The sequence below is a fragment of the Engystomops pustulosus genome, chromosome 6 (assembly GCF_040894005.1).
Source record: "Engystomops pustulosus chromosome 6, aEngPut4.maternal, whole genome shotgun sequence".
Lineage (NCBI taxonomy): Eukaryota > Metazoa > Chordata > Amphibia > Anura > Leptodactylidae > Engystomops > Engystomops pustulosus.
In genome coordinates this window covers 165,995,382-166,012,833 of record NC_092416.1, presented here as the reverse complement: position 1 = coordinate 166,012,833, position 17,452 = coordinate 165,995,382, and the positions used below count along the sequence as shown (strand labels likewise).

Below are 17,452 nucleotides of genomic sequence, written 5' to 3'. Positions count from 1 at the left end.
GGGTGAAAAAGTTCCGATGTCAACGGTAATGCGAGCTCGCATTGCAAGCATTAAGATGTTACTCTTTGAACATACCCCTAGATAAAAGTAACGTAATTTTAAAAGGATCTTCCAGACCTTTTTGCAGGATAGACCATCAGTAGTTGATCGGAGGCAAAAGCAGTTAATGGCCATGCTACACATTGAAAGTGAATGGAAAGCTTCAAATGGCTTCCCACATGCAGTAAGCACAGAACCAACTGCTCGAGCTCTGCGCTTTCTTAGTTCAGAACCATATTTGTTCTGGGTCGGTCAGGGGGGGGGGGGGGCATCAATTAGCTATTGATAGCTTATCCAATGGCCATTAAAGTGGTTATCTATTCCCAGAAAGTCAGACCCTATCCACCAAATAGGGGCTAACTTACTGATCAGTGTGGCTCACAGTGATGGGACCCCATTGATCACAAGAATAGGTTGTTCATGAGAGAAGACAGTTGTACCCCCATTGCATCCCCCAAAAAATGGAGGGCCAGTCGCACATGCGAAGTGCCACTCTATTTACTGTCTTTCTCCGTCAGCGCCAAAGAGATGAATAGATCATCATGGCTCGTGCATGACTGGCTGCTCTGTTTCTATGGGGTACAATGGACCCCGTTCTCATGATCCTTAGGCGTTGCATCACTGAGCCCCCCACCGATCAGCCTGTGGATAGCGGCTAACTTACTGTGACTGGACAATCCCTTTAATAGTAATACTAGAAAACGTTTTTAGCCCAGTACAGGCAGTCCCCGGGTTTGTACTTAAGTTGAATTTGTATGTATGTCGGAACTGTATCTTTTATAATTGTAGTTCCTGACAAAAAAAAAATTTTGCCCCGGTGACAATTGGAGTTTCAAAATTATTTTCTGTAAAGGGACCGAGGATTATCAGTAAAGATTCATTACAGACACCTTCCAGCTGATCATCGTAGCCAGGGACTATAGTAAAGCATCCAGAGAGTTCACCAGAGGTCACAGTGGTCAGAGGGGTTCATCTGTAAGTCGGGTGTCCTTAAGTAGGGGGCTGCCCATTTAGACGTTGACTTCTGGCACATGAACATGAAATCTCTAAAACAATTTTCTACCATTGCCGAGAAATCCAACGTGGGTAACACTAGTTCGACACTTCCGTCTGCCCATATAGATGTTTCCTTAAAATCTATGTTCCTTGTTAAGATATTTTTGGATGCACTGTACACAGAGAAGCAGAGCGACAGATTTTTCTTCCCTTCCAGCTGCCCGGTATATGTCATTGATCATGAACTGAGCTTCATTTCTCTGGCTGGCTTTGTGGTGGGGGAAGACAATATCCGGTCTCTTCCCATTCATTGGCAGGTGCTGTGAGAGATATGTTATTCCCAATGTCCTTTCACATCTTGTCAGACTCCATTTATACTCTAGAGCCTGTGCTTGTACCCCGCTGAGGTGCCATGCTGTGCCCATCTTCTCGCACTGCTAGATGTGCCTGCACGGGCAGAGGGATGGCGCATACCAGGATAGAAATGATAGTGTACGGTGTGCCCAGCGGTGCAGTGTGCTGGAGAAGAGGCTTTTTTGGGTTTTTAGGTCACATGAGAGGCAGCGACTCAGTGTCTGTAGTGACTGTGCAGGCATTGGGGCTGTCAGTGTCATTGTCACATGTCACTCAGCAAAGAGGTTCTGAGAAATATGAAGCAGCATTTCTGTGATTCTCCAAACCCATATTTGTGTGATAATTTGCTTTTAAGGAAATCAGAATCCATCCTGATAAACCAGGGACATTACTCGTAGATCCAGGCACCGGGACTGTGGTGATCTTCTTATATTTCTTATCCATGGCCCTGGTTTATCATGATGGATTTTGATGGCAGATTTCCTTTAAGTCTGTGACTGCCTGTACAAGAAGAAACACAGAGTGACGACAGATGCGTTTTTTACAGACGTGAATTGGATATGTCAGGCTGAAGGAACCTTTACTTTTGTGAGGATGTGAAAGAAAGATATTAAAAATTGACTTTTTTTACTTTTTTTTTACGCTGCACTGATCTTTTTTATTATGTTGTTATATTATTATTTTTTACATATTTAAGACAAGAAAGGTTAAAGGGGTTTTCCCACAAAACAAGTCAGGCCCTATCCACAAGATGAGGCCTAACGTGCTGATCGGTGGGGATATGAGTAATGAGACCCCCACAGATCACGAGAACGGAGCGTCCGATGGACCTCTCATCGCTCCACAAGATGAGCGGAGCAGCCGGTCGGGCATGGTCAAGCTACCCCTTTAATCTCTATGGAGCTGACGGAGATTGCTGAGCGCCATACTCTGCAATCTCCATCAGCTCCATAGAGATGAAAAGGGCAGAGACGAGGGGTGCAATGGAGGTACATCGGACCCCCTGTTCTTGCAATCTCTGGATAGGACCTAACTTGTTTTGTGGGAAAACCCCTTTAAAACATCAAGCGATCTGTATATTATTGGTGGTCTTAGCATTCTCTATGATCAGCTGCTTCTTCAACAAACCCCAGGTAGTCCCTTTTTATTGTTAAAGGGGTTGACCACTCTTTTACATAAGTTGCCCATTTGCCTTTACTGCCTTAATAATAATCCCTGAATGTTCATCACGTGATTCAGCAGTACTAACACTTACTTTTGGCTCTGTGCAGACTCTTCATGATTCTTTGTTTACATGTGTGAGCACTGATGAATAGGAGGAGCTGTAGCAGAAGAGTTATGACTCATCCTGTTACATCCCCTCACCCCATGTCTGTCAGCGAGGATAGACAGTTAAAAGAGAGACACAGCGGTTGACGCCATGATGACGGCGTAGAGCAGTGAGAGAGAGGAGACTGTGTATATATGCAGAGGGCAGCATGGAGACAACAGAGAAAGGATGAAGCTCTCAAAGGAGCCATAGACACAGGGACATACACATGCAGAGACATGGCTAATGGAAGAGATTTATTGTAAAGTGGCCAATCCCTTTAAGGTTACTTTCATACATGATCCCTTACCCAGAACACGTGTAATTTGATTGAGAAGGACTTTTTATGTAGTATATCGCAGGAGTAAACGTAAAATCCCTTCCTGCGATGCACAAGGTCCTAACGACCACATGAACAGCAGGACATTTACTTCCACAATATCTCTGCTATGAGGCCTGGGATGACCCGACGCTAGTTACAGGATGGGGACTGGAAACAATTTGCAGTTACATTTACATTAGGATTCATTGTGAAATGTGAAGCAGTGAAATAGTCCTGAGAGATTGGTAAATGCTTCTGCAAGGTGTGAACACTTCCCACATTTCTGACAGCTTTTGTGTATGTATGAAATGGTCCTCGGAGGTTTGTAGGCTTGAAGAGCTTTGTGAAAACAGTCTTTATGATCTGATGATACATGAGGAGCTACCGCCGGGAGTTGTTATGTTATGTATAATTGAACAGCTGCCTTTAAAGGAAATCTACCATCAAAATCCATCATGATGAACCAGGGACATCACTCATAGATCCAGGCACCGGGACTGTGATAATCTTCTTATATTTGTAATCCTTCTAATATCAACTTTTGAAATTATGTTAATGACCCTGATGTGCTACTGAACCTCTACTGTGGTGTAGCTTCACAGGCTGTTACACTGTCTCCCCTTGCCCTGCTCTCTCATTACTTCCTATCTCCCTGGTTGTGTGATGTGAGCATTGGCCACAACAGGTTGGGGGAAATTAAACATGGGCATACTCCACAGTATACAGCCGCTCTTCTTAGGAAGAATTTGGTGTATGATGGCACTTAGATAACATGGGCCTCCACATTATGTTCTCATTTGTAGAAGGGAAGAGTGACAAGTCCCAGGACAATCTATTGTTTCAAAAATTGAAATGGAAAATTACATATATGATATCCAGGATGTAATAGGTCAGGGGCTTCCGTACAGGCTATGCCTAGAACATGTCGGCCCTCTCGAAAGCCACTAAATTAAAGGGAGATTTATCAAAGGTTTCTGAGGTTAAACTGTTCCAGTTGTGCATGGAAACCAATCAGAGCTCAGCTTTAATTTTATAAACAGCTGTGGGAAAATGAAAGCTGAGCTCTGATTGGTTGCTATGGGCAACTAGAACAGTTCTGCTCTCAGCCACTTCTGACCAATGTAGTCCATTGATTGTAGGCCTTTATTTCAAATAGAAAGGTGCTCGGGTAGCATATTGAAGCAAACCTGTCATTATATTTTACGCCATTAAACTACCAGCCTCCTCAGATAGGGTATGAAATGTCCTTTCAAGAAAACCCACTGAGATGAGTCAAGTTTAGAGGCAGCAAGGGGAGTGTCACTATCTTTGCTTCTATAGTACCTAGAAACATACTGCTGGTGTCATATTAAAGGAAATCTACCATTGATGTGATGCATTATGAAGCAAACATACCTTGAGAATGCTGTAACTACACTGATGCAGGATCATATCTTGGTTATTCCCTGAGCTGAGTGGTTTTGCTGATAAAACAATTATACCATTCAGGACCTTGGGAAAGCTGGGACAGGCTGGCTTAGACATTACACGAGCTTGAAATTACAAATGGCTACTAAGTAAAGCATGACTAGTCAAGCACTAATCAACCTGCGCTGTATCATTCATGCACAGCAGCTGGGGGATAGTGCAGCAATTGATTATTCTGTCTGGCAGGAAGAGAACTGCAGGAGATGATGATACAATCAGAGAGAAACTCTCCTGCTATTAGAAGCTGGAAAGCAGGCGCTAAAGCAGCCATACAGGAGACAGAGCTTAATTATGACACACAATGACACACTGAGCTCTGCTCTCTCACCTAAACAATAAAACACAGTCAGCTTTGATATAACCCCTTCCCTGCTATAAAGACCGTATCTGTCTGTAGCTTGTAGAGTAAGTCTCTGCACACTGCTGCCTGCAGGCAAGAAGCGCCTGGTCTTGTAATGCAGGGGGGAGGGGCAGGAGGCAAAGAGCACTGCAGTGTGCAGACAGGAGAAGCTATTCATGAGAAGAATCCGACCAAAGATTTATGGTGCTATCCATGGAAAACCAAAATCGTAAACACCAGGACTTTAGAGACAGGTGGGAATTATATCTGTAAAATGCTGTAGTTTTGTTAATAACAGTGAATTAGAGAATGTGTTATTCTGTTATCCTGAGTATATTTAAGAATCTTTTGACACCAGTAGCACTAGTTACTATAGAACCAAAGATAGGGGCATCTAAAGTGACCCTCCCCCTGCATCTTCTAAACTTGACTCATCTCAGGTAAAATATGACTCTCCTATGCTCATTTTCACATAAATTTGAAGGAGATTTTTTAAAAAAATAGGTAAACGGGTAAGAAATCACAGAAAAGAGGGTATTCTAGAAAGGATATTTCATACCCTACCAGAGAGGGCTTGGAGTGTATTAGGGTAAAATCGTTTGACAGGTTTCTTTTAAAGTCGACTAGAAATGTTTCAGAAATCAACAACAACAAACGCCCAATAAATGAATAATAAATCTGGTTGATTTTTTTATTATAGTATTCTATAAAAAAAGGACACACAAGCCACTGATTTCTTTTTGGAAAAAATTAGCTAATATATTGATTTTTGCCAAAAGTATGGACCAACCGATGCCGAAATTCTTGTACAACAAAAATCATAAATCATGTACTAATCTCTATCCATAGCATAAAAAACTCAATACCCCTCCATATAACATGTTGTATATCCCAGTGTTTGTCTCTTTCCCGGTAGACGTCATTCCCTCGGAATACGCCACGTACTATGAACACTCTTATTTGTTTGCTTTCTGGTTATATTTCAGTCGCAAAACCACAAAAAGTAACATCTGCCACTGGGGCCTGCAAAACAGATGCCAGATCATTATGTTTGAGACTCGAGCGAGCGAGTGCCATCTGTAGCTTTTTATTAAGTTTTATATATAAAGAAGAATATCTTGATATCGGCCTCCCCCGCTTGTAATAGGGCTAATCAGTTTTCAGCACCTTGGAGAGAGCATCCAGCATGCCCGGCACGTTGTCAGCATCGCTCAGACCCGGGAAGTTGCTGCAGTCAGCTGCATCGTGTCTGTTGAGAAAAATGGGTTTAATCCCGAAACTGAATAGATTCTTCCAATATCCGGCATGTTTTCTGCTGAGCTTTAGTTGGAGCATTGCCTGTTCCTAAATCGAAAATTTGAGTGCGTGCAATATCTAAGGCAAATCCTTGACATTTTCTGCTTCTTCTAAGGCAGCGTGCAGAAAAAGAAGCTGCTTTCTGCGAAAAATTGCTTAGTATGTCAGTCCATCTTTTTAGACAACTGTAAAGGTAGAGAAAGGGTTGTAGGCCCTGAGATCACACACAATCTCAAGTCTCTTCTGAATTGCCTCACTCACCCTAATGGTAAAAGACAACCTTACGACTATCCCTACTAGACAGATTAATGTAAAAGACAGGCTTAGGATCAGGGTTCAGACTAGATTAAGGCTCAGGTATAGGGTTTGGGTTCTGGATCAAGCAGGATTCAGGCTCAGGTATGGGTTTGGGGTTCAGGGTTCCAGATCCGGTATGATTCAGGCTCAAGTACAGGGTTCTAGAGCAGGGGTAGGGAACCTATGGCTCGGGAGCCATATGTGGCTCTTTTGGTAGGAGCATCTGGCTCTCAGACAAATCTAAGACACACACTGCGATGATCACTGGATGCAGGCAGGAATGTTACCACTGCCTGCGTCCTTTGTGTGACCAAGTGCCATCGCCGCACCAGTCTTAGGTGACAGTGCCTGTGTCAGAGTAGAGCAGCATCCACTGTTCCTTATGACCCAGGTGCCATTGCCTTAACATTGATAGCAGCGGGGCCTGGGTCATAGAGAAGAGCGTGGGAGTGATGAGAAGCAAGAAGAAGGGAGAGCAGAAAGATGAGTATTCACTTTTTTTCTCTGACTACCTATCTCCTGGTGGCATGTGCTGGAGCTACCTATCTACTGGGGCCTGGGGGCATGTGCTGTGACTACCTAACTACTGGGGAGCATGTGCTGTGACTACCTATCTACTGGGGGTTCATGTGGAATGGCCAACTATCTACTGAGGGAATGTGCTATGACTACCTATCTAATGGGGGGCATGTTCTGTGGCTATCTATCTACTTGGGGGCTTGTGCTAGGGCTATTTATTTAGTGGAGGTCATGTGATGTGGCTACCTGTCTATTGGGGTACCTACTGGGGCTACCTATCTACTGGGGGACATGTGCCGTGGCTACTTATCTACTGGGAGCCATGTGCATATTGTATGGCTCTCACAGAAATACATTTTAAAATATGTGATGTTCATGGCTCTCTCAGCCAAAAAGGTTCCTGACCCCTGTTCTAGAGCATGCTTGGGGTTACAGGTTTCTGAATCAGGTAGGGTTCAGGCTCAAGTACAAGTTCAGAGTTCCGGATTAGGTTGGGGTTAAAGGGTTCCAGATCAGGCAGTATACAGGCTTAGTCATAGGTTTTTCAGATACAGAATACAGGCTTAGTCATAGGTTTTTCAGATACAGATCAGGCTTGGGGTTACAGGTTTCTGGATCAGGCAGGGTTCAGGCTCAAATATAAGTTCAGGGTTCCAGATCAGATTGGGGTTCCAGATCAAGCAAGATTCAGGGTCAGGTATGGGTTTGGGGTTACGCTCATGTTTAGGGTTACAGGTTCATGCATCACGCAGAATTATGGCTAGGTTCCATGTTCAGGGTTATGGAGCATGTTGGTGTTACAGGGTTCTAGATCAGACAGGATTCTGGCTCAGTAACGGGTTTGGGGTTACGGATCAGGCTTGGGGTTACAGATCAGGAAGGATTAAGGTAAAATTTCAAGGGTCTGGATTTGGTTGGGGTTACAGGGTTCCAGATCTGGCAGAATTCAGTGGGTGCGGTTAACAATGTCAGAACACTGCAGTCGGAGTCCAATCAGAACTACAGAATAGGTTGGAGATATGACAGTAATAGGAATACTATGGTGCTGGGGTTATTTTGCTTTTATTTCTTGTATCTTACTATTTAAATATTGTATTAGGTACAAATAGAACAATTTTATTTATATGAATAAATTCTGTTTATCTGGACCAAACATTTTATTTCCAATTTCTTGAGATTAGGTTGCCATACATAGCAGTAGTTTTCCCTGTTGGAACTTTTCCTTCTTTGTTATGCTCGATTTCTTGGTACATTTGGACGTTTCCTTGTTCTGAGGTCATCGTATCTATTCTTCTGGTGTGGAAGCATGTGGTATACGGCTCTTCATTATCACTGATATTTTTAAAATATATTTTTAAAGACTGCTTTTAGAAAGCAGTGCAACCATCCCTAAGTTCCTCCTCCTCACGCCTATAAACTTTTACATTCTTTTCCCAAAGTTATCTCATCATGTATGCAAATCAGCCCGTCTGTGTCTTCCTCAGTGATGAATCCGGCATATTCATAAGTGTCCTCCACAGCTGCACCTACAACATGAGGGAGAAGGGAATAAAGGAGGTCATTTCTCTTAAGCCAGTCACACACAGCCAATGTCTTTCAACTCCCTTGTTCCCCCCTGTCTAAGGAATTCTCTTCAGTGAGTCAAACACAGACACTATGGGGCAGATTTACTTACCCGGTCCTTTCGCGATCCAGCGGCGCGTTCTCTGCGGGTCCGGCCGGGATTTATTAAGGCAGTTCCTCCGCCGTCCACCAGGTGGCGCTGCTGCGCTGAAAAGCATCGGAACGCGCTGGAGTTCACCAGCTCGGCTGAGTGAAGGTAAGTGCAAGCTCCGCGACAGATTTTTTGTTTTAAATGCGACGGTTTTTCCGAATCCGTTGGGTTTTCGTTCGGCCACGCCCCCGATTTCCGTTGCGTGCATGCCAGCGCCGATGCGCCACAATCAGATCGCGTTTGCCAAAATCCCGGGGCAATTCAGGGAGAATTGGCGCAAATCGGAAATATTCGGGTAACACGTCGGGAAAACGTAAATCGGGCCCTTAGTAAATGACCCCCTATATCTCTCTACTCACTCATTCCCCCTTGCACACACACAGGGACTCGGCTGAAGAGAAAACACACTCTTTGTGAGTCTCCTTGCTAGATATGACGCATACATTATAGGTATAGCATGGGGCACAGTATGAATATCTCTGTGGGAACCTGTCATTAGGTTTAATGGTGAAATGCTGATGGCAGGTTCCCTTTAAGGACATCTTGCCACTTTGGACTTACAGCTGTAACATTCCTCAGGAGAAGCATTTAAGGGTGGTGCATAAATCGTCAAATTTTGGTCAGTAAAATGTCAGCAAAGGTGGGAAGAGAGCTATGCTGATATATAAGAATTAAAGTGATGCCATGCTGTGCATTGTGACAGTAGAAACATGTACTGGATAAGAAATTAGATTGAATACATCTCTGGGAACTAGGAATAAGAAAAGGAACCATGCTGAGAACTAGGAATGAAAGGAGGACCATGCTGTGGACTTGGATCTGAGGAGGTGCCATGCTGTGGAGCATGAATGATGTGAGCATCCTGAGGTACAAAATGGATAGACCCCCATGATGGCTCGGAAGGTGAGGATGTCACTTATGGTTATGACTTGCGTTCGGATCATGACTGTACATTATTCTGAGCCAGGTTCTTTGTAATCAGCTGATGAAGTAACAAATATACAGACAGACCACCTGTTAAAAGGCGCAGTTTTCTGTGCAATTTTGGGTTGATTGCTTAACACCCTTTGTGACCACAGGTTCCTGGTTCCTGAATTTCCAATTTTTTCAGTTCTGTGCTGCTTATCCTTGGAACAGCTATACATATCAGAAAGATTTTTGCTTATATGAAATCTGAGACTTTAACTTGATAGAAGTTGTCATTTTCCCCGTGCTTTGGTAAGTGGTCAAATTGTATAAACCTTTACCGAAATATAATTACCAATATAATATACACTGTCACATGTGTGTGCATTGCCAACGTGTTTTTAGAATAAAACTGCCTTTTTTTTGATAAAAAGAAAAGTTTCCCTTTCTCTCTGCAGAGCAGTGTCCCATGGGAGTGGCCAGTGAGAAGCGGTACCCCCCCCCCCCCACCTCCCTTACCCCTGGGAAACTGCTCCTTCATGCGTCTATTTCAAACTAAGAAAAAACACCCATCTCCCTCCTATTTAAAATAGACACATGATGGAGCGGTTTTCGTTACTGGCCACTCCTATGGGACACTGCTCTGCAGAGAGAAAGGGAAACTTTCATCTAAGTTCTTTTTATCGTAAAAAGCCAATTTTATTATAACTCGTAACAAGTTAAGCCCTATCCACAGGATGGAGCCTAACTTGCTGATCGGTGGGGGTCTCAGTGATGACACCCCACAGATCATGAGAACGGGGGGGCCCGGTGTACCTCCGTCAGAGCCCTCGTCGCTCCCCAAGATGAGCAGAGCAGACCGTCGCGCATGACCGGGTTGCCCTATTCATCTCTATAGAGCTAAGGGAGATTGTACATCGAACCCTATCGGATCCCCCGTTCTCGTAATCTTTGATGTTCTCATCACTGAGACCCCCTCCGATCAGCAAGTTAGGCCCTATCCTGTGGATAGGGCCTCACTTGTTTGGGGGGAAACCCCCTTTAATAGGACACTAGAATTGTGTTTCTAGGTGCCAGGGTTCTGGAGAGAAGATTGTTTTGCACTGTCATCACATATAAATACATGCCATTTACATAGGGCATGTGCAAGTAGGATGTACATATTGGGGGTCATTTACTAAGGGCCCAATTCGCGTTTTTGCGATGGGTTAACCAAATTCCGTTTTGTGCCGATTTTCCCTGTATTGCCCCGGGATTTCGGCGCGCGCGATCGGATTGGGGCGCATCGTCGCCCGCATGCACGCAACGGAAATCGGGGTGCGTGGCCGTAAAAAAACCCCGACGGATTCGGAAAAACCGTGTCGAAAAAAGTGTCGCTCGACACGCGCTTACCTTCACCCACGATGGCTCGATGAACTTCAGTGCATTCCGATGCTCTTTAGCGCAGCAGCGACACCTAGTGGACATCGGAGGAACTGCCTTAGTGAATCCCGGCCGGACCCGAATCCACCACAGAGAACGAGCCGCTGGATCGCGAATTGATCTGGTAAGTAAATCTGCCCCATTGTATGGCAGTTGTAAAGGGGTTAAAGCTGTTTCCCTGTATATATATATATATATATATATATATATATATACCCATATAGTAGTGTGTATGGGACATAAAAGTTATCCAAGCAGCACAGTATTAAGACGAATAGAAGAATATGTTAATCAAACTTCCAGAGATTATTCACTGCGGCAGCTCCGCAATCTTTCCTCTTAATAATCTTCATTTCGCTGCCAGGATGTAAAGCCTTAATCCCAATTCTAATTGACTATCTACATATTGTCTCCTCAAATAACTAGCATTCATTTACATAATCATTAGAAGGCAGGCTTCAAATACAATTCTATGTCATAGTTTGGCAACTCAAGAGAAACTTTTTGTATCCAGCTTCACAAGCAAAATAAAAAAGTGAAAAGTGAAATGAATTACTGAGATGATAAAGTGTTGCCTCTTCGACTCTGGAATTATTCACATGCAGACGTTATACACTTAACAACAAATTTAATAACTAATTTTAAAAAATGAACAAAATTGTAGTAATTACCAGTTATAGAGTAAACTACACCCCCCCCCCCCCCCCCCAGTGACTATTCTACTGCACTTATGAAGTGGATACAACTTGCTTAGATACCTTCAGTAAGTGACTCACAGATTGTGCCTGGACTTTTTAGCTGGCGATGCCCCCCTCTTTACCATATTGGCTATTAAAAAGATTTAGAATTGCCTACTGGAACCCACTAACTTGCGGGAGACCGAAATGGGTGGGTGCCCTTTTGACTTGCCTTGTGGTGGTATAGAACATCACCGACATTTCTTAATCCCCGACTTAAAGGAGTTAGCCTATGTTCAATAAATCTCTTCCATTAAACATGTACCTTGTGTCTTTGCCTCCTTTGATAGCTTCAGTCTTTCCCTCTTCTCACCATCTACATTTATACACAACTTCCTCTCTCACTGCTCTAGCCCATCCTCATGGTGTCACCCACTGTGTCTCTCTTTTTACTCTTTGTCCTCACTAACAGAGACTGGCAGAGGTGGTAGGAGTGAGCAGGATGAGTCATAACTCTCCTGCTACAGCTCCTCCTATTCAGCAGAGCTCAGACATGTAAACAAAGAATCACGGAGAGTCTGCACACAGTACAGAAGTAAGTAGCAAGAATGCTGAATCAGTTGATGAACATTCAGGGTTTATCCACAAGGCTTTAAAGGCATATGTGCAATGTATGTAAAAGAGTGGCCAACCCCTGTAAGTACACCCGATTTACAGGCGGCCCCAGTTACAAACAGACCTGTCTGTTCACTGTGACCTCTGGATGCTGGTAATTGACTGAACTTTAGCCGCACGCTATAATGATCAATTTTTTAACATTGTGACCATATGGTGGAATGTACAGATGGAGATGCCAGGAATTTATCCCAATAAGCAAAATGGAAATCTTAAAGAAAATCTAATATCAAAATCCAAGGACATGATAACCCAGGAACACCTACTGATAGATCCAGACACCGTGGCTCTGGTAATCTTCTTATATTTGTTATCCATGGCCTCCATCCTTCTAATATCAACTTTTAATATGATGCTAATGCCCCAGAAGGACTCTGAGGGGGTGTTCCTCCTCCATGCTGTCGCTTCAGAGGTTGTTACGCTGTGCAGGTAAACAGCTCACCTGGTCCCTTAGGAATTCCCCCCACCTTCTTGCCTGCTGTAATCTCACACCGTGGGAGGGGAAGTGCTCTTGCACAGTGTAACAGTCTGTGAAGCTAGGCACTCTAGTACTGCCCCCAGAGCCCTTCTGGCTCATTATCATCATTTTAGAAGAAAGTTGATTTTTATAACAGTCACGCTGAGTATCGATGAGTAACTGTCCCTGGTTTATCATGATGGATTTTGATGATACTTTGTATCTCTGTAGGTATTCTCTGATGAGAGTGGAGGTTGAGAGTAGCAGGATATACCGTACGTGGCAGAAATTCTCTGTGGTTATGTATCTGGGATTATTGTTTTGCTGCAGAGTAAAGTTGACATCTAATGTCATTGTATAGATGAGTAGCATCGTCTGGGTGTATGAGTTGTCAGGGTAGGAGTAGGGAGGGGGGACCACACATCAACGCTTGGTAACATGGAACGTTCTTGTACATAATGATCAGCATATTGCACCGTAACGTCTATATATGAGATGAAATCAATGTGGAGACATGTCCCTCGTGTCACCCTTGAAGAGTAAGACTATCAATCACCAAACTTATCAACCTGCTTAACGAACATGAGTTCTTCATCATGTTCCAAAAATGCATATTAGTCCCACCATCTGGAGAAGAAGCGCGTGCGGGCACCTGGGGATATGGCTGACGGATATCGGAGCAGAATTGTAATCAGAAGGAGGACTGCCATAGATCCGATGCTTGGACATTCTGGTTCTGGTTTCTGAAAGTCTAGTTCCTGGGAAAGTCTGTGATATTTAGCCTCATGTTGTAATATGACGGCACCTCTCTCCACACAATGGAGTCTGTCATTATTACAGGCTGTGACATTACCGACCATCTGTAGAGGCAGTAACTATTTTCCGCAGTCTGCTCCGTGTCAGATGTCTACAGTCTTTCAATTATCATTGTCAGTGTGAATGCGGCTGATCTTGGCCCAGGCCGTCCTGCAGAAAGGTCAGATAGATTTGGTGAATATTAAAAACTGTGTCCCATTTGCAAGGCTAAACTTTTAGTGTCATAATTTGTTATTTAAAGGAAACCTACCACTGCTTGCATGATGAAATCATGCAAGCAGACCACCCTGTAGGCTACTTAATGCTGATGCCGGCACATAGTTTAGTTAGGCTCGGCGACCTTTAGTTGAGCTAAAAAAACGATTTTCTTACATATGTAAATGAGCCCTACCCTACGTCATCTTCGGGCTGGCGGTGGGTTCCGGTGTTTAATTACTCCCACCTCCTTCACATTACCCGTCCTCCTTCAGGTGCCGAGAGCCGTGACGTCACCAAGCTCTCGGCACTTATCGCGCATGCGCAAACACTAAGTCTCGCACAGCCGGCCGGCGATAGGTGCCGAGAGTTTGGTGACGTCACGGCTCTCGGCACCTGAAGGAGGAGGGGTAATTTGAAGGAGCCTGGAATAATTAAACATCGGAAGCCATCGCCAGCCCTAAGAAACTATGTGCCGGCATCAGCATTAAGTAGCCTACAGGGTGGTCAGCTTGCAGGTTTCCTTTAAGGTGGCAATAAAAACCTTTTTGTAGACCTTGCAGGTTATTCAACTTTATCTAGACAAAATCACTACCTCTTACCCAAATTAACTGGCTTTATTTAGCGTTTTTATCCATTTTGGCACAAAATTATAAATAAATTCATTTTTAATTGTTTCAATAGGGCACATATATTGGCTTTTTCTTCCTAATTTGTGACTTTTGAATGGCGTATATGCACGTTTCTGCCTTTTTTTGCACCCAAGACAATCTTCCTTCAAAGTTCGCCATTTTTTTGTTTTCTGCACAGTTATCACCCATTGTCACAACACTCGCCTACCATCCTGAATGGTCGAAAGTTCACTTTTACTCGCCTCAGACAAACAGTCTTATCAGCGCAGTAGTCAACCACCAAGTTTTTGATAGATATAAGCGTGGTCCACAACAGGGCCAGAAGTCAACCCAGGTAGCGCATATATACAACCGAGACACGGTCGTGGGGATTCATGGATCAAGATTTAAATAGGCACATTAGACAATACATACGAGCCGTGCAAATATGTGACATCAGATGACCAGAGATATAACAAACCGTGCACCTTTGTGACATCACATAACCAGCAGAGATCTAGAAAACCATCAGAAATTGTACAACTTTTTATTACACAAACAATATCAATAATTTTGCAAACAACCCCTTTAAATTTTAATTTTATAATTGTAATCATACTGTAGACGTCACAATACAATGAGTCAATGCAGACATAATCAACTTTTTATCAATATAAAATCAGCCCTCAAGTGCACAGGATGTGGTCAGATTACTCTGTATATAGGAACACCAGCGCTGACCCAAACAAATAGGTCATATAACTATATATAAGGGAATTAGCAAAGGTCAAGTCACTACATGTGACTATCCTGACTAATGACTGGATGGCCAGATTAACCTACACACAACTGCAAGTGCTCCAGCTCTTCTCTGAAGTTGTCACTCCTTTTGCCATGATTGAACATTTTTAACCTCTGCCTTCCTAACAGTTGTCCCTCGGGCAAATGAGGCCTAACCCCCTTGGCATTTGGAAACTGACAAACTACTTTTCTGCTCTTAGTCTTCTCAATAGATACTGACCCCTCTCGTAGGCCTTTGTCCTGATTGTAAAATACTAATGGAGGTGATTGCACTATTCTCTATCTCTTTTTTTTTATTATTTCAGAGCATATTACGCACCTAGAGGTTTATATTGCAACTTTGGAAAAACTATCGTTAAACTGCCGGGATAACGGAGAAGAAGCGCTGAGCAATGCTTTTAATGCTTTCGCAGAGCTTTCTAAGGAATTGTTGACACCGATGAAAAATGTGGTAGGTCATATTCTTCTATATAGAGGCTTCTCCTATGTGTCTCTATTCTCTAACTGAAGTTATACTAAAATTTAAAAGGAAAAAAATTATGGTTATGAAATGTCTTCATGGATGCCTAAGGCAATCAATCACTTAAGATTTTCTTAACTGCTCTCGAAAGACAAAAATGACTACTGGGTTGAGCGCAGAGCCTTCTATCACCACCAGCTTCTGTATACAGCTTCGGCAGACCCCAGCCTGTAGCCCCAGGCTGTAGGAGGTGAGCGCTATGTTTGGGACATCACCACTGAGCTTCTGTTCTCAAACAACAACATGATGGACCGGAGAGAGGTAAGTATAGCTTGCCTGATAGTTTTACTCTACCAGGGGCACATATAAAAAACCCTCATCCTGGGCATCCACTTTAACGCTATATTCACATGACGTGTGCCTGCCCTTGTAGCACGGTGGGCACACATCGGCACCGGGGAGAGGAGCAGGGGATGAGCACTGCTGACCCACACCCCTCTCCATAGTGATATATGGCACCGTATTCCATGTCCTATCTTTCTCCCGGCTATGGGACGGTGCCGCACATCTGCGGCACCGTACTGCTCCCTTACGGTGCCGAGCGCCCATTGCCGTCTATGGGGGACGTATTTATGGCATATATATATGTCGCCCATACGGTCGTATGAATATAGCCTAAGTCATTAAAAACTTTATCATCTCTCCCTTATCTATCAGCTGTCTATCGGTACAGTAGGGACAACTGATTCCTACACATTTGCTAAAAGCAGAAAGTAAGCGAGATCAAATGCAAAAACATATTTCTAGTAAATAGTAAAGTATATCACCAAGAATGCCAATGGCTGAACTATTGATTTAAAGGAAATCTACCAGCAAAATCCAACCATGATTAATACTCATAGATCCAGGTCCCTGACTGTGGTAATCTTCTTATATCTGTTATCCATGGGGGAACCTTACTTCAAAGCTTCAAAGGCCATGTCACTTCTCCCTCCCACTGTGTGAGATTGCAGAAGCCAGAGGGAGAGGGAAAGTGCTGAAGGAGTAGAGAGAGAAAGAAGTACTCCCGCACAGTATAACAGCTCGTGAAGCCAGAGCACGGAGAGGCTGTGTTATGACTCACTTGCATATTTTTAAAAGTATATTTTAGAAGGAAGGAGACCATAAATAACAAATATAAGAAGATTACCACAGTCCCGACGCCTGGATCTATGAGTTAGTGTTCCTGGTTTATTATGCTACATTTTTATGGTAGATTTCCTTTAAACAATTTGCTGTACCTTTTTTTTCAGCTATAACCATTGTAGTCAAATTTATGTAAGAAAGTTTTGATAAAACCGGCCCAGCGGGAGTAGCTACTCCACTTTTCCTTTACATCAGTGTCTTATAATTCTCCCCATTGTGCCTTATGTCTCTGTGCCTGGTAGCTAATTGTATGTAATGTAACTATAAGAAGAGATCATTGTTTATAATATAAGCTATAGATAGATATGGCCGCATGCACACTACACCTGATAGGACCATGTCATTCCCAGATATAACTGAACATTATCAACTTTATGTTGTCCTCTCTGAAATAATGTTGTGAATTGGGGAAACATTGGATCATCTGTTTAGTTGCAATGTGGTGCAAAGACTTAAAGGAAACCTACCATTTCATTTGATGCATTATGAAGCAGACATACCTTGAGAAAGCTGTAGCTACACTGATGCAGGATTATATCTTGGTTAATCCCTGAGCTGAGTGGTTTTACTGAAAAAACAATTATAACATTCAGG

General features: G+C 43.3%; 1 protein-coding gene across 1 annotated transcript in view; it reads left to right on the top strand.

Moving 5' to 3' along the window:
* The window catches only part of LOC140064909 (arf-GAP with SH3 domain, ANK repeat and PH domain-containing protein 1-like), a 131,653-nt gene that overhangs the window by 46,029 nt on the left and 68,172 nt on the right, over positions 1-17,452 (top strand). Inside the window, exon 3 of the mRNA XM_072112231.1 lies at positions 15,519-15,664. Coding sequence (XP_071968332.1) covers positions 15,519-15,664 — 146 coding nt within the window. The remainder of the gene's footprint in view (positions 1-15,518; positions 15,665-17,452) is intronic.